This window comes from Lutjanus erythropterus, unplaced genomic scaffold (genome assembly GCF_056507025.1).
Source record: "Lutjanus erythropterus isolate fLutEry1 unplaced genomic scaffold, fLutEry1.hap2 Scaffold_171, whole genome shotgun sequence".
NCBI lineage: Eukaryota > Metazoa > Chordata > Actinopteri > Lutjaniformes > Lutjanidae > Lutjanus > Lutjanus erythropterus.
This window is the reverse complement of record NW_028146648.1, coordinates 27,501-45,000: the sequence shown is the minus strand read 5'-3', so window position 1 is coordinate 45,000 and position 17,500 is coordinate 27,501. Positions and strand designations below refer to the sequence as shown.

At 43.9% G+C, this 17,500-nt stretch overlaps 2 protein-coding genes across 2 annotated transcripts in view; both read right to left on the bottom strand.

The window, feature by feature from the left end:
• The window catches only part of tyro3 (TYRO3 protein tyrosine kinase), a 29,154-nt gene extending 19,872 nt beyond the window's left edge, over positions 1-9,282 (bottom strand). Inside the window, exons 1-4 of the mRNA XM_084714273.1 lie at positions 8,836-9,282; positions 7,098-7,281; positions 564-664; positions 211-381 (exon numbers count right to left, since the gene is read on the bottom strand). Of these exons, the coding sequence (XP_084570399.1) occupies positions 211-381; positions 564-664; positions 7,098-7,281; positions 8,836-8,899 (520 nt within the window). The 5' untranslated portion in view covers positions 8,900-9,282. The remainder of the gene's footprint in view (positions 1-210; positions 382-563; positions 665-7,097; positions 7,282-8,835) is intronic.
• A 5,897-nt stretch (positions 9,283-15,179) lies between these two features.
• The window catches only part of lrrc57 (leucine rich repeat containing 57), a 4,023-nt gene continuing 1,702 nt past the window's right edge, over positions 15,180-17,500 (bottom strand). The window contains exons 3-5 of the mRNA XM_084714271.1: positions 16,400-16,668; positions 16,003-16,188; positions 15,180-15,290 (exon numbers count right to left, since the gene is read on the bottom strand). Of these exons, the coding sequence (XP_084570397.1) occupies positions 15,249-15,290; positions 16,003-16,188; positions 16,400-16,668 (497 nt within the window). The 3' untranslated portion in view covers positions 15,180-15,248. The remainder of the gene's footprint in view (positions 15,291-16,002; positions 16,189-16,399; positions 16,669-17,500) is intronic.

Below are 17,500 nucleotides of genomic sequence, written 5' to 3'. Positions count from 1 at the left end.
TGAAATGAAAACGACTCTCAGATGTAAAATCTGATAATTTAAAAAAACATTTAATCATCAGGACGTTTGATCTTTAAATAAATTTTATAGCAGAATTAATTGAGGAGTAATTTACAGAAAACAATACACTGGATCCCACATCTCCCATGATGCACTGGGAGAGTCTTTCCCGCCTCTTTCAAACACGTCTGAGAGGTAAAGTTTTCTGACCCGGGACGTGGAGGACGGACGGGGACGGTCTGGGCTCCCCCTCCTGGACTCCTCCCAGCCACCACAGCACCTCGACGGGCTCCGGGGGTCCAACCGCCGCACACGTCAGGTTAAAGGGAACGTTAGGGAACGTGGCCAAGTCCTGAGGCTCCTGGACAAAGTGTGGGACACCTGCGGGAGACACAGAGAGACAAGAGCATGATGGGAAATCTGCTACAAAGAGACAGACAAAGCATTGAAATGTTCAGGGTCACAGCTCACGGTAGGAAAACACAAACACCTGCTGTTTGAAACATGTGTCAGACTCCTGAGAGGCGTTCACTGACTCCACGTGCTGCGTTGAGGGGCCTCACCTTCCACTGTGATCCAGGCTCGTTCAGACGAGAACGTCAGGCCGTGGAACTCAACCTCACACCAGTACTGACCCGCATCCTGCTGCTGGACCGACTTCACGCTGGAACCAGAACACACAGAGAATAATCAGTGTGTTGTTACCATGGCAACCCATAAAGACAGTTTGGCGATGCCTGGAGACACGAGTCTGATCTACTTCTAAATGTGTATTTGGGTTCTTGCCGATAAAGAGAACCTATGCGAGTATTTTAGGTCTGTAAGTATCGATTATTTTCATTGTCAATTAATCTGTCGATCATTTTCTCCATTAATCGATTAATTAATTCATCCTGCTGCCGTCGTTAGTTAAAAAACAGGTGTAAGAAATCTCAGTCACATGTCGCCGCCGTCTCTCAGCTGCAGGAGGACATGTTGCCGCCGTCTCTCAGCTGCAGGAGGACATGTCGCCGCCGTCTCTCAGCTGCAGGAGGACATGTCGCCGCTGTCTCTCAGCTGCAGGAGGACATGTTGCCGCCGTCTCTCAGCTGCAGGAGGACATGTCGCCGCTGTCTCTCAGCTGCAGGAGGACATGTTGCCGCCGTCTCTCAGCTGCAGGAGGACATGTCGCCGCTGTCTCTCAGCTGCAGGAGGAGGACATGTCGCCGCCGTCTCTCAGCTGCAGGAGGACATGTCGCCGCCGTCTCTCAGCTGCAGGAGGACATGTCGCCGCTGTCTCTCAGCTGCAGGAGGAGGACATGTCGCCGCCGTCTCTCAGCTGCAGGAGGACATGTCGCCGCTGTCTCTCAGCTGCAGGAGGACATGTTGCCGCCGTCTCTCAGCTGCAGGAGGAGGACATGTCGCCGCCGTCTCTCAGCTGCAGGAGGACATGTCGCCGCCGTCTCTCAGCTGCAGGAGGACATGTCGCCGCTGTCTCTCAGCTGCAGGAGGAGGACATGTCGCCGCCGTCTCTCAGCTGCAGGCGGAGGACAGGTTGCCGCCGTCTCCCAGCTGCAGGCGGAGGACAGGTTGCCGCCATCTCCCAGCTGCAGGAGGACAGGTTGCCGCCGTCTCTCAGCTGCAGGAGGACATGTTGCCGCCGTCTCTCAGCTGCAGGAGGACAGGTTGCCGCCGTCTCTCAGCTGCAGGAGGACATGTTGCCGCCGTCTCTCAGCTGCAGGAGGACAGGTTGCCGCTGTCTCTCAGCTGCAGGAGGAGGACAGGTTGCCGCTGTCTCTCAGCTGCAGGAGGAGGACATGTCGCCGCTGTCTCTCAGCTGCAGGAGGAGGACAGGTTGCCACTGTCTCTCAGCTGCAGGAGGAGGACAGGTTGCCGCTGTCTCTCAGCTGCAGGAGGAGGACATGTCGCCGCTGTCTCTCAGCTGCAGGAGGAGGACAGGTTGCCACTGTCTCTCAGCTGCAGGAGGACATGTCGCCGCTGTCTCTCAGCTGCAGGAGGAGGACAGGTTGCCACTGTCTCTCAGCTGCAGGAGGAGGACAGGTTGCCGCTGTCTCTCAGCTGCAGGAGGAGGACAGGTTGCCGCTGTCTCTCAGCTGCAGGAGGAGGACATGTCGCCGCTGTCTCTCAGCTGCAGGAGGAGGACAGGTTGCCGCTGTCTCTCAGCTGCAGGAGGACATGTCGCCGCTGTCTCTCAGCTGCAGGAGGAGGACAGGTTGCCGCTGTCTCTCAGCCGCTAAAGATCCAAGCTGTTGTGTCTCTGAAATATTCTCACAGTTTAGTGGTGAGTGTTTCTCACTGCAGCTTGTCCTCTGGGAGACTCTGACTGGACACATCTGTTCATAACGGCACGTTGATTACGTATTTTTGTAATCGATGACATGAATTACGTCGCCAAATCCCCACAGCGCTACACATGACCACATGATCATCTGATATGTTGCACTTGAATTCATACAATAATAATAATATCATGAATATAATCAACACAGACTCGACCTGCAGCCTGAATTAACCCTTAAACATCTACTGTGATCTTCACACTGGACCAGTCAGGGTCCACAGACCACTGGTTGAGAAACACAAGCAGAGATTAAGAGAATGAGATCTGAGGAAGTTAAAGTCTGAGTGAAAAATAAAACCAGAGCTGGATTATGAGGATCGTTCACCTGTTTACACACCAACATGACGAGGACCTGTGTGTCTGTGTGTGTGTGTGTCTGTGTGTGTGTGTGTGTGTGTGTGTGTGTGTGTGTGTCTGTGTGTGTGTGTGTGTGTGTGTGTGTGTGTGTGTGTGTGTGCATAATATTTCTGTCTGTAAAGAGGATTAATCAGCTGAGACACACAGATCTGAGGTCAGCTGATGGCCACATTCACACCACACAGTCAACTCTCCTGATCTCCCATCAGCCATCAAACCTGAGACTTCTTTTCCCAGAAGCCTCTGGGAGCTGTGAGGCCGCCAGCTGATGGTCACTGACAGTCCAGTAACAATAAATCCTGCAGGTTTAAACACCTGAGCAGCTGGATGACACCTCCACACCTCAGCAGGAGTGGGAAGTAACTAAGTACAAATACTTAGTTACTGTACTTCAGTAAAGTCTTCAGGTATCTGTACTTTACTTGTGAGTCTGTTTCAATCAACAGACCAATCAGAAGACGACTTATGTTTTAAAGGTCTAATGAAATAACTGAATTATTTAAGGCGGTATTACTCTTTAATCGATGAGGTCACAGGTCGGCAGGATGAAGTTTCACCTAAATGTCATTTGGGAATTTAATTAAATTAAAAGAAAAATATATTGATGTGTTTCAGGAAGAAGAGGAAGAGGAGGAGGAGGAAGAGGAGGAGGAAGAAGAGGAGGAGGAGGAAGAGGAGGAGGAGGAGGAAGAGGAGGAGGAAGAGGAAGAGGAGGAGGAGGAACAGAAACAGACTGCTGAGTCTTCAAAGTGCACTGCCTCTATTTACTCTGTGTGTGTGTGTGTGTGTGTGTGTGTCTGTGTGTGTGTGTGTGTGTCTGTGTCTGTGTGTGTGTGTGTGTGTCTGTGTGTGTGTGTGTGTGTGTGTGTGTGTGTTTACTGTTCATGTGGTGTTTAACCATCAAACAGAGCAGAAACATCAACAGCACTGACCTACAGACACACCTACAGACACACTCACTGCACCTCCTCGTCCCTCACACCAAACTCTGTGATCAGCTGATCACAGAACAGCTGATCAGAGAACAGGTGATCAATCCTCATCATGATTCTGATCATCAATAAAATCAACTTCAGAAACTCGTCTCTTATAATAAATTCATTCTAATAAAACTTTCAGATTTAAACCAACTTTACATTCAAATCTGTTCAAGTTTAAACAGCAGCTGGAAGACAATACAGACTGATCACTGATTGATCGATTGATTGATTGATAGATTACCTGTCGTATCTGACAAGATTCTTATTCTTGTTCTGTAAAACTGTAACAGCTGCAGTTTCAAAACTCAGCAGACAGGTTGAGATCTCACACACGACTCAGACTAAACAAACAACAAACAAAGACTCTGATTGGTCGCATCGTGGCACCAGAACAACAAACTTTACCTTCTGATCAATAACTTTTCAAAAAACAAAACATTCTGTCGTCGAGTTTATATTTCAGTCGTTCTGCAGGTCAGGGACCAAATGTTTGGATTTTATGTTGGAAATTAATTTTAAAACATCAAAACTATTAAAACTATTAAGCTATCACAAGTCCTACGAGTCCCACAGGTCCTACGAGTCCCACAGGTCCTACGAGTCCCACAGGTCCTACAAGTCCCCACAAGTCCTACGAGTCCCACAGGTCCTTCAAGTCCCACAGGTTCTACGAGTCCCACAGGTCCTACAAGTCCCACAGGTCCTACAAGTCCCCACAAGTCCTACGAGTCCCACAGGTCCTTCAAGTCCCACAGGTTCTACGAGTCCCACAGGTCCTACAAGTCCCCACAAGTCCTACGAGTCCCACAGGTCCTTCAAGTCCCACAGGTCCTACAAGTCCCCACAAGTCCTACGAGTCCCACAAGTCCTACGAGTCCCACAGGTCCTACGAGTCCCACAGGTCCTACAAGTCCCCACAAGTCCTACGAGTCCCACAGGTCCTTCAAGTCCCACAGGTTCTACGAGTCCCACAGGTCCTACAAGTCCCACAGGTCCTACAAGTCCCCACAAGTCCTACGAGTCCCACAGGTCCTTCAAGTCCCACAGGTTCTACAAGTCCCACAGGTCCTACAAGTCCCCACAAGTCCTACGAGTCCCACAGGTCCTTCAAGTCCCACAGGTTCTACGAGTCCCACAGGTCCTACAAGTCCCCACAAGTCCTACGAGTCCCACAGGTCCTACGAGTCCCACAGGTCCTACAAGTCCCCACAAGTCCTACGAGTCCCACAGGTCCTTCAAGTCCCACAGGTTCTACAAGTCCCACAGGTCCTACAAGTCCCCACAAGTCCTACGAGTCCCACAGGTCCTTCAAGTCCCACAGGTTCTACGAGTCCCACAGGTCCTTCAAGTCCCACAGGTTCTACGAGTCCCACAGGTCCTACAAGTCCCCACAAGTCCTACGAGTCCCACAGGTCCTTCAAGTCCCACAGGTTCTACGAGTCCCACAGGTCCTTCAAGTCCCACAGGTTCTACAAGTCCCACAGGTCCTACAAGTCCCACAGGTTCTACGAGTCCCACAGGTCCTTCAAGTCCCACAGGTTCTACGAGTCCCACAGGTCCTACAAGTCCCCACAAGTCCTACGAGTCCCACAGGTCCTTCAAGTCCCACAGGTTCTACGAGTCCCACAGGTCCTTCAAGTCCCACAGGTTCTACAAGTCCCACAGGTCCTACAAGTCCTCACAAGTCCTACGAGTCCCACAGGTCCTTCAAGTCCCACAGGTTCTACGAGTCCCACAGGTCCTACAAGTCCCCACAGGTCCTACGAGTCCCACAGGTCCTACAAGTCCCACAGGTCCTACAAGTCCCCACAGGTCCTACGAGTCCCACAGGTCCTACAAGTCCCCACGAGTCCTACGAGTCCCACAGGTCCTTCAAGTCCCACAGGTTCTACGAGTCCCACAGGTCCTACAAGTCCCACAGGTCCTAAAAGTCCCCACAAGTCCTACGAGTCCCACAGGTCCTTCAAGTGCCACAGGTCCTACAAGTCCCACAAGTCCTACAAGTCCCACAGGTCCTACGAGTCCCACAGGTCCTACAAGTCCCCACAAGTCCTACGAGTCCCACAGGTCCTACAAGTCCCACAGGTCGTACGAGTCCCACAAGTCCTATGAGTCCCACAGGTCGTACGAGTCCCACAGGTCCTACAAGTCCCTACAAGTCCTACGAGTCCCACAGGTCGTACGAGTCCCACAGGTCCTACGAGTCCCACAAGTCCTACGAGTCCCACAGGTCGTACGAGTCCCATAGGTCCTACGAGTCCCCACAAGTCCTACGAGTCCCACAGGTCCTTCAAGTCCCACAGGTCCTACGAGTCCCCACAAGTCCTACAAGTCCCACAGGTCCTACAAGTCCCCACAAGTCCTACGAGTCCCACAGGTCCTACGAGTCCCACAGGTCCTACAAGTCCCCACAAGTCCTACGAGTCCCACAGGTCCTACGAGTCCCACAGGTCCTACAAGTCCCACAGGTCGTATGAGTCCCACAGGTCCTACGAGTCCCACAAGTCCTACGAGTCCCACAGGTCCTACGAGTCCCACAGGTCCCATAAGTCCCACAGGTCCTACAAGTCCCACAGGTCCCATAAGTCCCACTACCATTAGTGTCACTTACACATGTTGTGTTGTTGTTTTTTTAAAAGAGTTTCTGATCAATTAAAACAACGATCACCAGACTGACAATCAGTCACTGAGGCTGTAATGGTTTTGTCATTTTGATGATGTATTGATGATGTATTGATGATGTATTGATGATGTATTGATGTATTCTGTCCTAGAAAGGAAAAAGGCAGGAACTTCTCAGAGTTCAGAACTGAGAAAAATGACTTGAAAGTTTTCTTGTTGTCGAGGCAGATAATCGTACACGTGTCGGTTTAATATCTGTATATGAGGTTATAGTTTCTACATATTGATCCTGACTTCTGATTTGACCTTTGACCTTATTTGGAAGTTCCTGTGTTCTGCCTTTGCAGAGCGAACCAAAAAATATTGGGTCGTACCAAAATAAAAGGAGGTAACTTCCATTTTATCTGATCACTTTAGATTTAAAAAGCAGAACAATGATGAATATGATCAAATCCTCAGTCTGATAATGACGTTGAATCAAATTATTTCTTTTATTGTTATTATTTACATTATTGTTATTATTTACATTATTGTTATTATTTACATTATTGTTATTATTTACATTATTGTTATTATCATTATTTATTTACAGCTGTGACGCACAAAGTTCATTTATTTCTTCTTTGCTGTAGTTTTTCTCTTTTTACTGTAATTTTCTCCAAAATAAAACAGAAGACATTTGTCCACATGACAAAAAATTATTACAACAAAAAAAGAAGAAGCTACTGCCTTTGTCCTTTGTAGGACAGTATTGATGATATACTGATGTATAGATGATGTATCGATGTATTGATCACCTGTGGTAGGTCTCCCAGTGCTGCTCTCCCAGTGTGATGAACATCTGGTCGGTGCTGTACAGTTTCTCTCCGTCCTTCATCCACGTGATGTCGGGCTCCGACACTCCCTGAACGGCACAGCCGAGCCGAGCGGCGTTCCCCTGAGACACCGTCTGATTGGACGGATGCTTGGTGAACAAGACGCCTGCAGCAGAGACAAGATGCTGTTAAAGAAAGAGGGACCACTGTCCTCGTGAAGATCTGGACTTGAGAGGACTGAAGGTTCCATGTTTACTGGAAAATCGACAAAAATTGTTAAAAGGAAAACAATGCAGAAGAAGAAGAAGACACGGTGAGAGGACGTCCAGTCAAACGTCAAACGATGGAAAAGCTTTAGCCAATTAGAGGAAAGACTTTAAGAACAGGTCCAAACGTGGACGTCTGTCCGTTTTCTCCACGTGTTGGACCTGTTGTTTTCAATGTTTGATCGGTATTTGTTCGTCTTTGGTCTTAATTTGGACAGAGACATCTGAAGATGAGACAGGAAAGGGGTGGAGACAGACAGAGGGGATGCTGCAGAGGACTGACAACCACAGACAACTGAGCTACAGGGGCGCCGCCATGTTTGATCATTATTGATCAACAGATTGATTGATAATGAAAATAATTCCTGCCAGAAGTGGATGGCAGCGTCTGTCCCTCTGAGACAGGATCCCTTTATGTTCAATAAGTCCAACATGTCATCAAACATCCAAAACACCGTCTGATGACATCAGGATGAAGAAATGTTTGAGCAGCTGAAACACGCTCGGCATGCTGGGTAAAAAAACACAAAACAATCCTAACGCTTTGTGACATCACAGAGAGTGATCGCATCATCAACTACCAGGTCCAACATTCATCACTTCCATCCATGATGACATCACCACACATTGGACACTGAGCCGGTGATGTCATTGTTTAGAGTGCACAGTTATGACATCATCACAAGGAAACAGGTGACGTACACCTGAGCAGCTCAGTGTCAGAGGTTAGTCATGTGACCTCTGACCTCCTGATCTTAAAACAGTTTAAATGTCACGTTCAGTTTGAAAGTTTAAACTTCACTGACTTTGATGCTGAATTATTTTGACACTGTATTGGTTTTTTATTGATTTTCCATCAGAATTCTTTGACTAGTTTCTCCTCCTTGAACTTTGAGTTATTTCTTATCAAACTGAGTGAATGATTGTTCTGCTCAGACATGAGGAACACTGAGTGTCTCTGTGGGATAATAAACTCTGTCAGCAGCTCACGTTCCCTCACGTTCCCTCATGTTCCCTCACGTTCCCTCAGAAACGGCCGTGAACCCGCACTTTGCCCACTGGCTGCTGTTCATCTGTGAGGAGAGTCTTTACGCCAAACTCCATTCGAAAATGGCTCAAATTTAGATTTCCCTGCTCGTTAGTTCGTTTCTACAAGAGAAGAGATTCATTTCGGAGTCATTTCATTTCACAGTCCGGTGCCGCTTAGTTCGGCAGGTGAGAGGCTCTGAAATGTACCTGGACTTTTCAGATGAGTTTTATTAGATGATGGTATTTAGTCTGAGTCGAGTCTGAAAACTTTAGAGATATTTCGAGCAGAGTTTTGCTTCTTCAGCTTCACTTGATACAAAAATAATAAGAAGTGACTCTGCAGCTGATTAGAACTGGAACCGAACTGCGTGGAGAAAAACACTGATTTAAGTTGAAGTTGAAGTAAAGAACCGGTCAGAACTCACCGTCTCCACAGCTGCCTTCAGAACTCCACAATAAAAACAGAAGAATCCACACAAACTCCTTCATCTTCTCATTATTTCTGTCTGTTGGTCTGAAACCGGTCAGCTGGGCTCGGGTTCACACTCGGCTCGGTTCGGCTCAGTTCGGCTCAGTTCGGCTCGGTCTCACCGAAGCTTCATTTCCAGCAGAACAAACAGGATTTCCACCGAAGGAGAACAGAGAGAGAGGAGGAGGAGGAGGAGGAGGAGGAAGAGGAGCGGAGGAGAAAACGTTTCTCTCATCTGAAAATAAACTGATCAAAAAAAAGATCAAAGTGTTCGATTTGTTCCCCGAATGAGTTTAAAACAGAAGAAAGTTCAGTTCAGTTTAACATCGGAGTCTCGTTCGCACGTTGAGCCGCTGTTTAACTCCGAGGAGAAAAGTTACACACAACCACACCGGAAATCACACACACACTACCTTCAAAATAAAAGAACATCGTCAACGACTTTATTTATTTATTTATTTATTTATTTATTTATTTATTTATTTATTTATTTTAGAAATATCAGATATTTTGAAAACAAAAATGTTTTTTAGGTCAGTTTATATCAAATTTGTGATCGAATTGTTCTATTTTTCAGACATTTATTTTTTTCAAAAATAAAGATAAATTATTTACAGGGTTTTAATGGCTGTAACTAAATATAAAAATATATAAATCTGTTTATTTATACTTTACATTTCACCCAACCAGAACTCTTATTTATAATATTCCTACATCATAACATTCATTTATAGACCCTTTTTTTTTAGCAGTGTTGTTTATGTTTATTGTTGATGTACGCTATTTTGTAATATACATATTTTTACACATCTAATTTTTCATTTGTTCCCTACATTATATATATTGTAGTACAATGCAAATATTTTTGCATATTTCTTATAATTTCTTTATGTGTAAATATGAATTAAAGCAACTGTAATGTTTCCCTCACAGATCAAGATTCAAGATCAATAAAGTATTTCTGATTCTGATAAATAGGGGAAAACATCCACCCAGATTTTAAAGCATGACTTCAACAGTCGGTTTAAAATATTAAAGCAAAAGAATCAGTTTTTATGTCTGTTCACTTCCTGTCCTTCGAGGTAGAAGGCGTTTTAGCAGCTACAGTCCGTCTGCTCCTCACATGATGTAGTTTTTATCAATAACTTTCATCTTTCCTGGGATCGTTGATCATTTTTTAGCAGACGGTCTTCATCCTCGCAGTCGTCTCCGAGCTGCAAATATTTCACCACTGAATGTCTGACCAGCTGCAGCACATCTGGATCTCATCGATCAGTTGCACCACCTTTGGCTCCTATGAACAGATCCACATCCAATAAGACTTTTATTTTGAATGATTTTATCTCACAAACATAGATTTTATGACTCAGTGGTCGTGGTCCAGTCTGCTTTTAGGAAAAACTTCCTTTGAAGTTCTCACTTTTAAACTTTGTTGTTTCCATCCAGTCGTCTTTGTAATAATTTAACCTCTGAGTTTTTATCGATCCTTGTTTTAAATGTTGACAGAGTTGTTCTTTGTGGTCATTTTAACATGTTGACGACTTCACTTCTTAACTGATCTGGTCGACTGCTTCAGTTCAATCTGCTCTCGATGCCGTCGCATCTTTTAAAGTTACGTTTAAGTCCTCAGCAAGAAAACAACCCTGAAAAACGACGTTCGCAGGAAACGATGGAAAGTTGAGCGCAGACGGAAAAAACTAATCTTCACGTCGATTCAAGACTATGAACTGAATGAATTAAGAATTGGAAGTCAGAATTTTCTCCAGCTGATAAAACTGAGATCGTGTTGATTGTGACTGAACGAATCCCACCTTCAGCTGATCCCCGATCAGATCATATCAAGCCTGTTGTTAAGAATCTGTGAGTTTCAAATTTCACACCACAAAACTTGAACAGTCGTGTTTTTATCATCTGAGAAATATTTAAAAAATACATTTTATATTGTCTTTTAAAAACACAGAAACCTTTTTACAACCTTTTGACCTGCTTGAACCAAGAATCTGTTAACAGACTTCAGTTCAGGAAACATGATGACATCACTCCTGTTTCTCCACATCGACTCCCTGAAAGTTTTAGAAGAGACTTGAAGATTTTACTGATGATTTTAAAGTTCTCGATGATTCGTCTCTGACCTGTCAGGACGTTCCTGTCTGTTCCACAGGCTCAGCTGAAAACTAAAGGGGACGGGGCCTTTTCAGTCATCTGCCCGAGAAAATCGTGTCAGCTGAGTCCGTGACCTCTTTTAAATCTCTTCATAAAACATTTAATAATAATAATAAAACATTTTCCAATTTGATTTAAGTTTGGACTGTTTTTATTTCTTAAAATGTTTTTATTTTCCTACTTTACTGAACCATTTTATTTGTTTTACCTGATATCTGACTTTCACACCTGTCTGTTTTATTTTGTAATGTGAATTTTGAAAAGTGCTCTAGAAATAAAGATTATTATTATTATTGTTCTAATTATTATTGTTATTATTATCATTATTTATACTCAAATACTTAAATAAATTAAAAAATAAAGATAGAATTTAATACTCATCATGATAAATAGGCAGGATAAAAGACATTAGACATTAATAATATATGAATGTTATTTTGTTGCATATTAATTGATCCACTTGGTTATAAATGTAATTGTTTATTTATTAATTTATCCACATATTTATTAATCTATTTATAATTTCATGTACATATATATTGATCCACAGAGTAAAGTAAAATAAAAGCATCACTTCATCCATCACAAGTCAAAGTTAAAGCCTCTGATTGGTCAATGAACCATGTGACATATATTACAGATATGTTCAATTATATTTGATCTCACTTTATCGGCTTAATCGTCACAACAAACACTTTTTAAATCATGTTTTGCTTTTATTCTGTAAGTCAAGAAACAGGAAGTGTAGTGTGCGTTCCATCCAGCTTCACATTCATTGGTTGATCTGACTCCCTGAAGAATGTGGAGGGGGAGGGGTGTGTGTGTGTGTGTGTGTGTGTGTGTGTGTGTGTGTGTGTGTGTGTGTGTCAGAGAGAGAGAGAGAGACTCACTGCGCATGACCGCCACCTGGTGGTGTGACATCACAGCTCAGGTACAGTGAAGAAAGTTCTCTCCTGTTCTTTACTAACAAACTGATGGAAACTAAATACATTCTGTGAAGTACTAGAGTACATCTTTACAGTACTTGAAGTAAACATGATGTCAGTATTATTTATGCTCGTACTTCAGTCGAAGATGTTATTGATCAAACACATAATCAGTTTATTAAATCTGATCAATTGTTTCAGATCAAACGACCCAACAGAAAGTATCCTGTTACTGCAGTAAAAATACTGATACCAGTGTGAAAATACTTTGATCAGCATCTTATTGTACTGAAGTAAAAGTATCTGAGTATTAATAATAGATTGTACATGTATGCACAATGAGTACTTTTACTTGTGGTATTGTAAGTATTTTCAAGCTTTAATTTAAAGTTCCTGCAGTGAGTTTATGACAGTGAGGTTATAACAGGTTATAAACTGTGTCAGTTTAACACTGATGCCTGTTTATAACCATCAGAGTGAAGATTCTATTTAACAAGAAAAAAAACATCAAACAAACTGATTCAATGTTTTGTTGAAAATGTTTTTTTAACGGCTCACAGCAGAAGAAGTTTGCATGTTCTCCCCGTGTCTGTGTGGGTTCTCTCTGGGTTCTCTCTGGGTTCTCCAGCTTCCTCACAGTCCACAGACCGTGTCTGTCTCTGTGTGTCTGTAGTGGTACATGTCCAGAACGTGTCAGTCAATATTTCTGCAGAGTTTTGTTTGGTGTTTATTAATGACGAGTTTGACAGCAACATTTATCACCCAGGTGTTTTCCAGGTGTTTTCCAGGTGTTTTCCAGGTGTTTTCCAGGTGTTTTCCAGACTGGCGTTCAGGTCGGTTCTCTTATCTGTTGAAATAATAAATCTTTTTGTCTTTTATTTAAAAAACAAACAAACATAAGAATAAATCATGTGAATCTGAAGGAAGCAGCAGTTTGTTAAAAGATGAACGAAAATGTTTGAACGTGAGACAAAATGTTAAAAGTGGGAGGAGCCTCCAAACTGGTACATAATAAAGTGTTTTGAACGTCTTTCATCAGTGTGACCCGGGTTTTTTTCTACACCAGACGGATCAATAAATCAATTCTTCCTGATGTTTCTAATGATAGTTTGAACTTTGACAGAAGATCAATAACTGGTTTTTATTAAGGAAGTTCAGGTGTTGTGGCGTCAAGCTCTGACCTCACTGGCCACACTTTGTGTCACAACATGTCAGCTCAGATAGGCTCCACCCCCTGCGACCCTTCAGGAAATAACGGTTACAGAAAATGAATGAATATATTCTTTAATGATTGATATAAGAAATATAATTTGTGAAATGTTTTGTTTTAATCTGTAAACTGTCGATGTGACAGAAAAGAATTTAAAAATGAATTCAAACTAACTTTGTTTTTTTATAATCATCTTTGTTTTAAAATATTTTTTTATGAAGCTGCAGCTTATGAAAATTAATTTAATCTATTGTGGTTAATGTACCCAAAGCTAATACTGGAGCTAATCTATGCTAAATGGCTAAAAGGTTAGCTTAGCAACCACAGTCAGTCTGACTAATCAATAACAGACATTTAACAAATAATATACACCGATCAGTCATAACATGATGACCACCTGCCTCGACCCGTCGAGTCGTGTTCTCCTCTAGAACCCTGACGGTGTTCTGGTCTCTGACACAAGATGTTCACAGCAGATCCTTTAAGAACTGTAAGTTGTGAGGTGGAACCTCATGGATCAGACTTGTTTGTCCAGAACAGACGATCAATTGGATTGATTGATGTTAACAACTCAAACTGTTCCTGAACCATTTTCATCATCCTGCTGAAAGAGAGCGAGGCATTTGATTGGTTTAAAAAGGCAGGTTGTTTTTGTTTCCTGTAGAGAACGTCTGTGTGGAGGCAGAACTTTAAGTTAAAGGTGCATTACACTCAAACTGTTCTGTGATAATTAATAAATCATCAAATCTGCTCAGGAACAAACACGATAATTCATCTGCGTAAGTCAGGTGTTTATATTTATGCAAATTATTTGGTAACATACCTGAAAAACAAAACACTAAAAACACATCAGCAGCATTTTACTGTTAAATACTTTTAATTTTACTTTATTTTCATAATATAGAATAAAGAATAAAACTTCATGCCTTTTTAAACTCTCACAGTTCTCTGTCACTGAGGAAGAGGAGGAGGAGGAGGAGGAGGAGGAGGAGGAGGAGGAGGAGGAGGAGGAAGAGGAGGAGGAAGAGGAGGAGGAGGAGGAGGAAGGGGAGGAGGAAGAGGAAGAGGAGGAGGAGGTGGAGGAGGAGGAAGAGGAGGAAGAGGAGGAGGAAGAGGAAGAGGAGGAGGAGGAGGAGGAGGAGGAGGAGGAAGAGGAGGAGGAAGAGGAGGAGGAGGAGGAGGAGGAGGAGGAAGAGGAGGAGGAGGAGGAGGAGGAGGAGGAAGAGGAGGAGGAGGAGGAGGAGGAAGAGGAGGAGGAGGAGGAAGAGGAAGAGGAGGAGGAAGAGGAAGAGGAGGAGGAGGTGGAGGAGGAGGAAGAGGAGGAGGAAGAGGAAGAGGAGGAGGAGGTGGAGGAGGAGGAAGAGGAAGAGGAGGGTGGACTTCTTCTTCATCAAGTTCATAACCAGGTTGTGAGAACAAATGAAGAAAATGTAAGTCAGGAGAAAAAATGCAGTGATGAATCTGGGGTCTGAGTCGTCATGGTAACGTACACCTTATTGATCAACAGCTGTTTGTCTTCATTAAAATGTGCATCAGTGATGGAACATCTGTTAATAAGCTGATGACACCAATAATGAGATAATTAATCAGCTATTTATCAATAATTACAGTAATCGAACGCTGCCATCCCATAATATGACAATAATTATTACAGGAAAGACTTGAAATACAAATCAAAGGTTCTCTTTCAACCTTTGATCATAATCAAACAACACATTGATTGATAATGAAAATAACTGTGACAGGAACATTTGGACGGTGACGAGACGTTCCAAATGTTCCACACGTCTGGATCCATTGTTCTACTGACACAACTGTGACAGGATTGATTAATCAATTAGTGGAGAAAATAATCCATAAGTGCAGCTGTCTGTCCACCTGTCTGTCTGTCCACCTGTCTGTCTGTCCACCTGTCTGTCTGCAGGTTAAATGTATCATATTGAAGCAGCAGGTTTCTGACATCCTCTGCCTCAGTTTGAAGTCCAGCAGCCAGAGGGCGGCGCTGTGGGCGGAGCATCTGCTGAGCCTCCAGGCGGCGCTGTGATGTCGAAACTGTCCACTGAAGTGTCTTCAGGCAAACTTCTTCTTGGTGGCTGTGAATCGCTCCATGTACTGAGGACAACAGAGACCAGTGGAGACCGTTATAAACTGTTATAGAGCATTATAAACTGTTATAGAGCATTATAGAGCATTATAAACTGTTATAGACCGTTATAAAACAAATTATTCATGCATTGAACAGTTTTTTTGTTTCCTCTCAAACTCATCCATAAACACCAACACAGTCAGGTTCCTCAGGTTCTCAGTGACCTTGTGGTTCCACTTAGAGCTTCAGGCTCAGTAACACGTGGAACATCCAGTGGGAATTCTAAGGTTCTCTTGTGTAAATCCTCTTTTGGACAAACAGCTTTTTCTGTCCGTGGAACTTTTTACCTGTAGAACTGAAACTGGATCATTTTAATAATAATAATTTCTTACTCTGTGGTGTTTAATTATGTTTTGCATATTTGTCTTTGTACTTTTCTCTGTTGAGTCTTTTTTTAATTTAAGGTCCAGCGAGGAACGAACTTTACAAATGAGCTACAAATTGATCTGACATTGATTTGTTACCAACTGAGCTGCTGAGGAACCTAAAGCACCGTGTTTTCATCTGAAGAGCAGTGCATTTTATTTTGAAGAGCAGTGCATTTTATTTTGAAGAGCAGTGCATTTTATTTTGAAGAGCAGTGCATTTTATTTTGAAGAGCAGTGCATTTTATTTTGATGAGCACCATATATGTGTATCGATACGTCTTTAACGTCCTGCAGCCGCAGCGTGTCTCACCTGGTCGTATCCGTCCAGGTCTCGCAGCTTCTTGACCTCGAACAGATTTCCCTCCACAGTAAACAGAGACACCTGAGAGTCCTTGAGGACGGACTGAGGGACGGAGGACAGCTCCAGACAGTTCTCCTCCAGACGGAGAACCTTCAGACGGGGACACTTTGAGATCTCCGAGGACAGGGACGCGATCTGGAGGAGCAGAAAAACATGGATACTGTCCAGTGTGGACGGATGGTCTTCACCTGCTGTGTCCAGCTGAGACACTGAGACACATCAGGACTTGAATTTTTCTCCAACGCTGCTTTTTAATTTTTATTTTATTCACTTTTAACTCAACGCCACTTTGAACCAGCTGAGGTACCTGGTTCTGGTTTAGGGTCTGATGTAGACTGTCACGTACCTGGTTCTGATTCAGGTTGATCTCGATGGCCTGTAGCTCGGACACCTCTGAGGGGACGTTGTGGATCTGGTTTCGGGACAAGTCCAGCACATCCAGGTGTCTCAGGGGTCCCAGTCCGGAGGGGAACTCTGAGATCTGGTTGTGGGACAGGCTGAGGGTCCTCAGAGCTTTGAGCTGGTTCAGAGACGGGGGCAGCTGCTGGATCCGGTTCCCATTCAGACTCAGAGTCTCCAATTTCTTCAGTTTGGAGATCTCAGAGGGGACACAGGCTGAGGACAGAGACAACACAGACCTGAGAATACTGAGAGGACCAGGACACCGGGACCAGGTCTGGTTAAGACGGATCAGTGAGCAGCTGCATTAAAACTAGGGGTGGGAATCTTTGGGCTCCTGCCGATTCGATTATAAAACGATTATTGATGCACTTTTCTTTTTGTTTCACTGAATAAACATTCGTCACTTGCAATTTTTAAAAACCGCGTTTGTAATAAGAATTCAATTCGATTATATTTTATTGAACTATTGGAAATATGTGCAAACTGGAAAGTACCAACAGCAGCCTGCCGTCTCCTCGACTCCTCCGTCGGGTGGAATCGAGTTACGGCTTCTCATGTTTGTTGTGTTGCCAAAGTATTTTATTTTAGCTCGACACAGTTTACATATAACGTGGCTCTTGTCCAGTTCGCTTCCGCCGTCGACGAAGTGTTTCCACACGGCTGCTTTTAAATTAGAAGGAGCTGTTCGGACCTCATGGCGAGGTGGCTGCCGGTCGGCCATGTTTGTTTTCCGCTGTGCGCGTGTCGCTCCAGGTGCGCGTCCCAAAGTGTCCCGGCGATGACGCGTACCGCGCTTCTTAGTTCCACATTATTTAGAAGCTTCTGTATCACTTTAATTAACAGATTTAAATAATCGAAATTTGGACGTTTGTGAATCGATTCAGATTCACAAACGTCCGAATCGCGATGCATCTAAGAATCGGAAATTTCCCCCACCCCTAAAAAAATTTCATAAAAACATTTCAGCGTGTTTGAAACAGAGACTCCAGACTCAGTTCTCTGATCCGTGACGTGGACTTGAACCAGTATCGGGTCTGTGAGAACC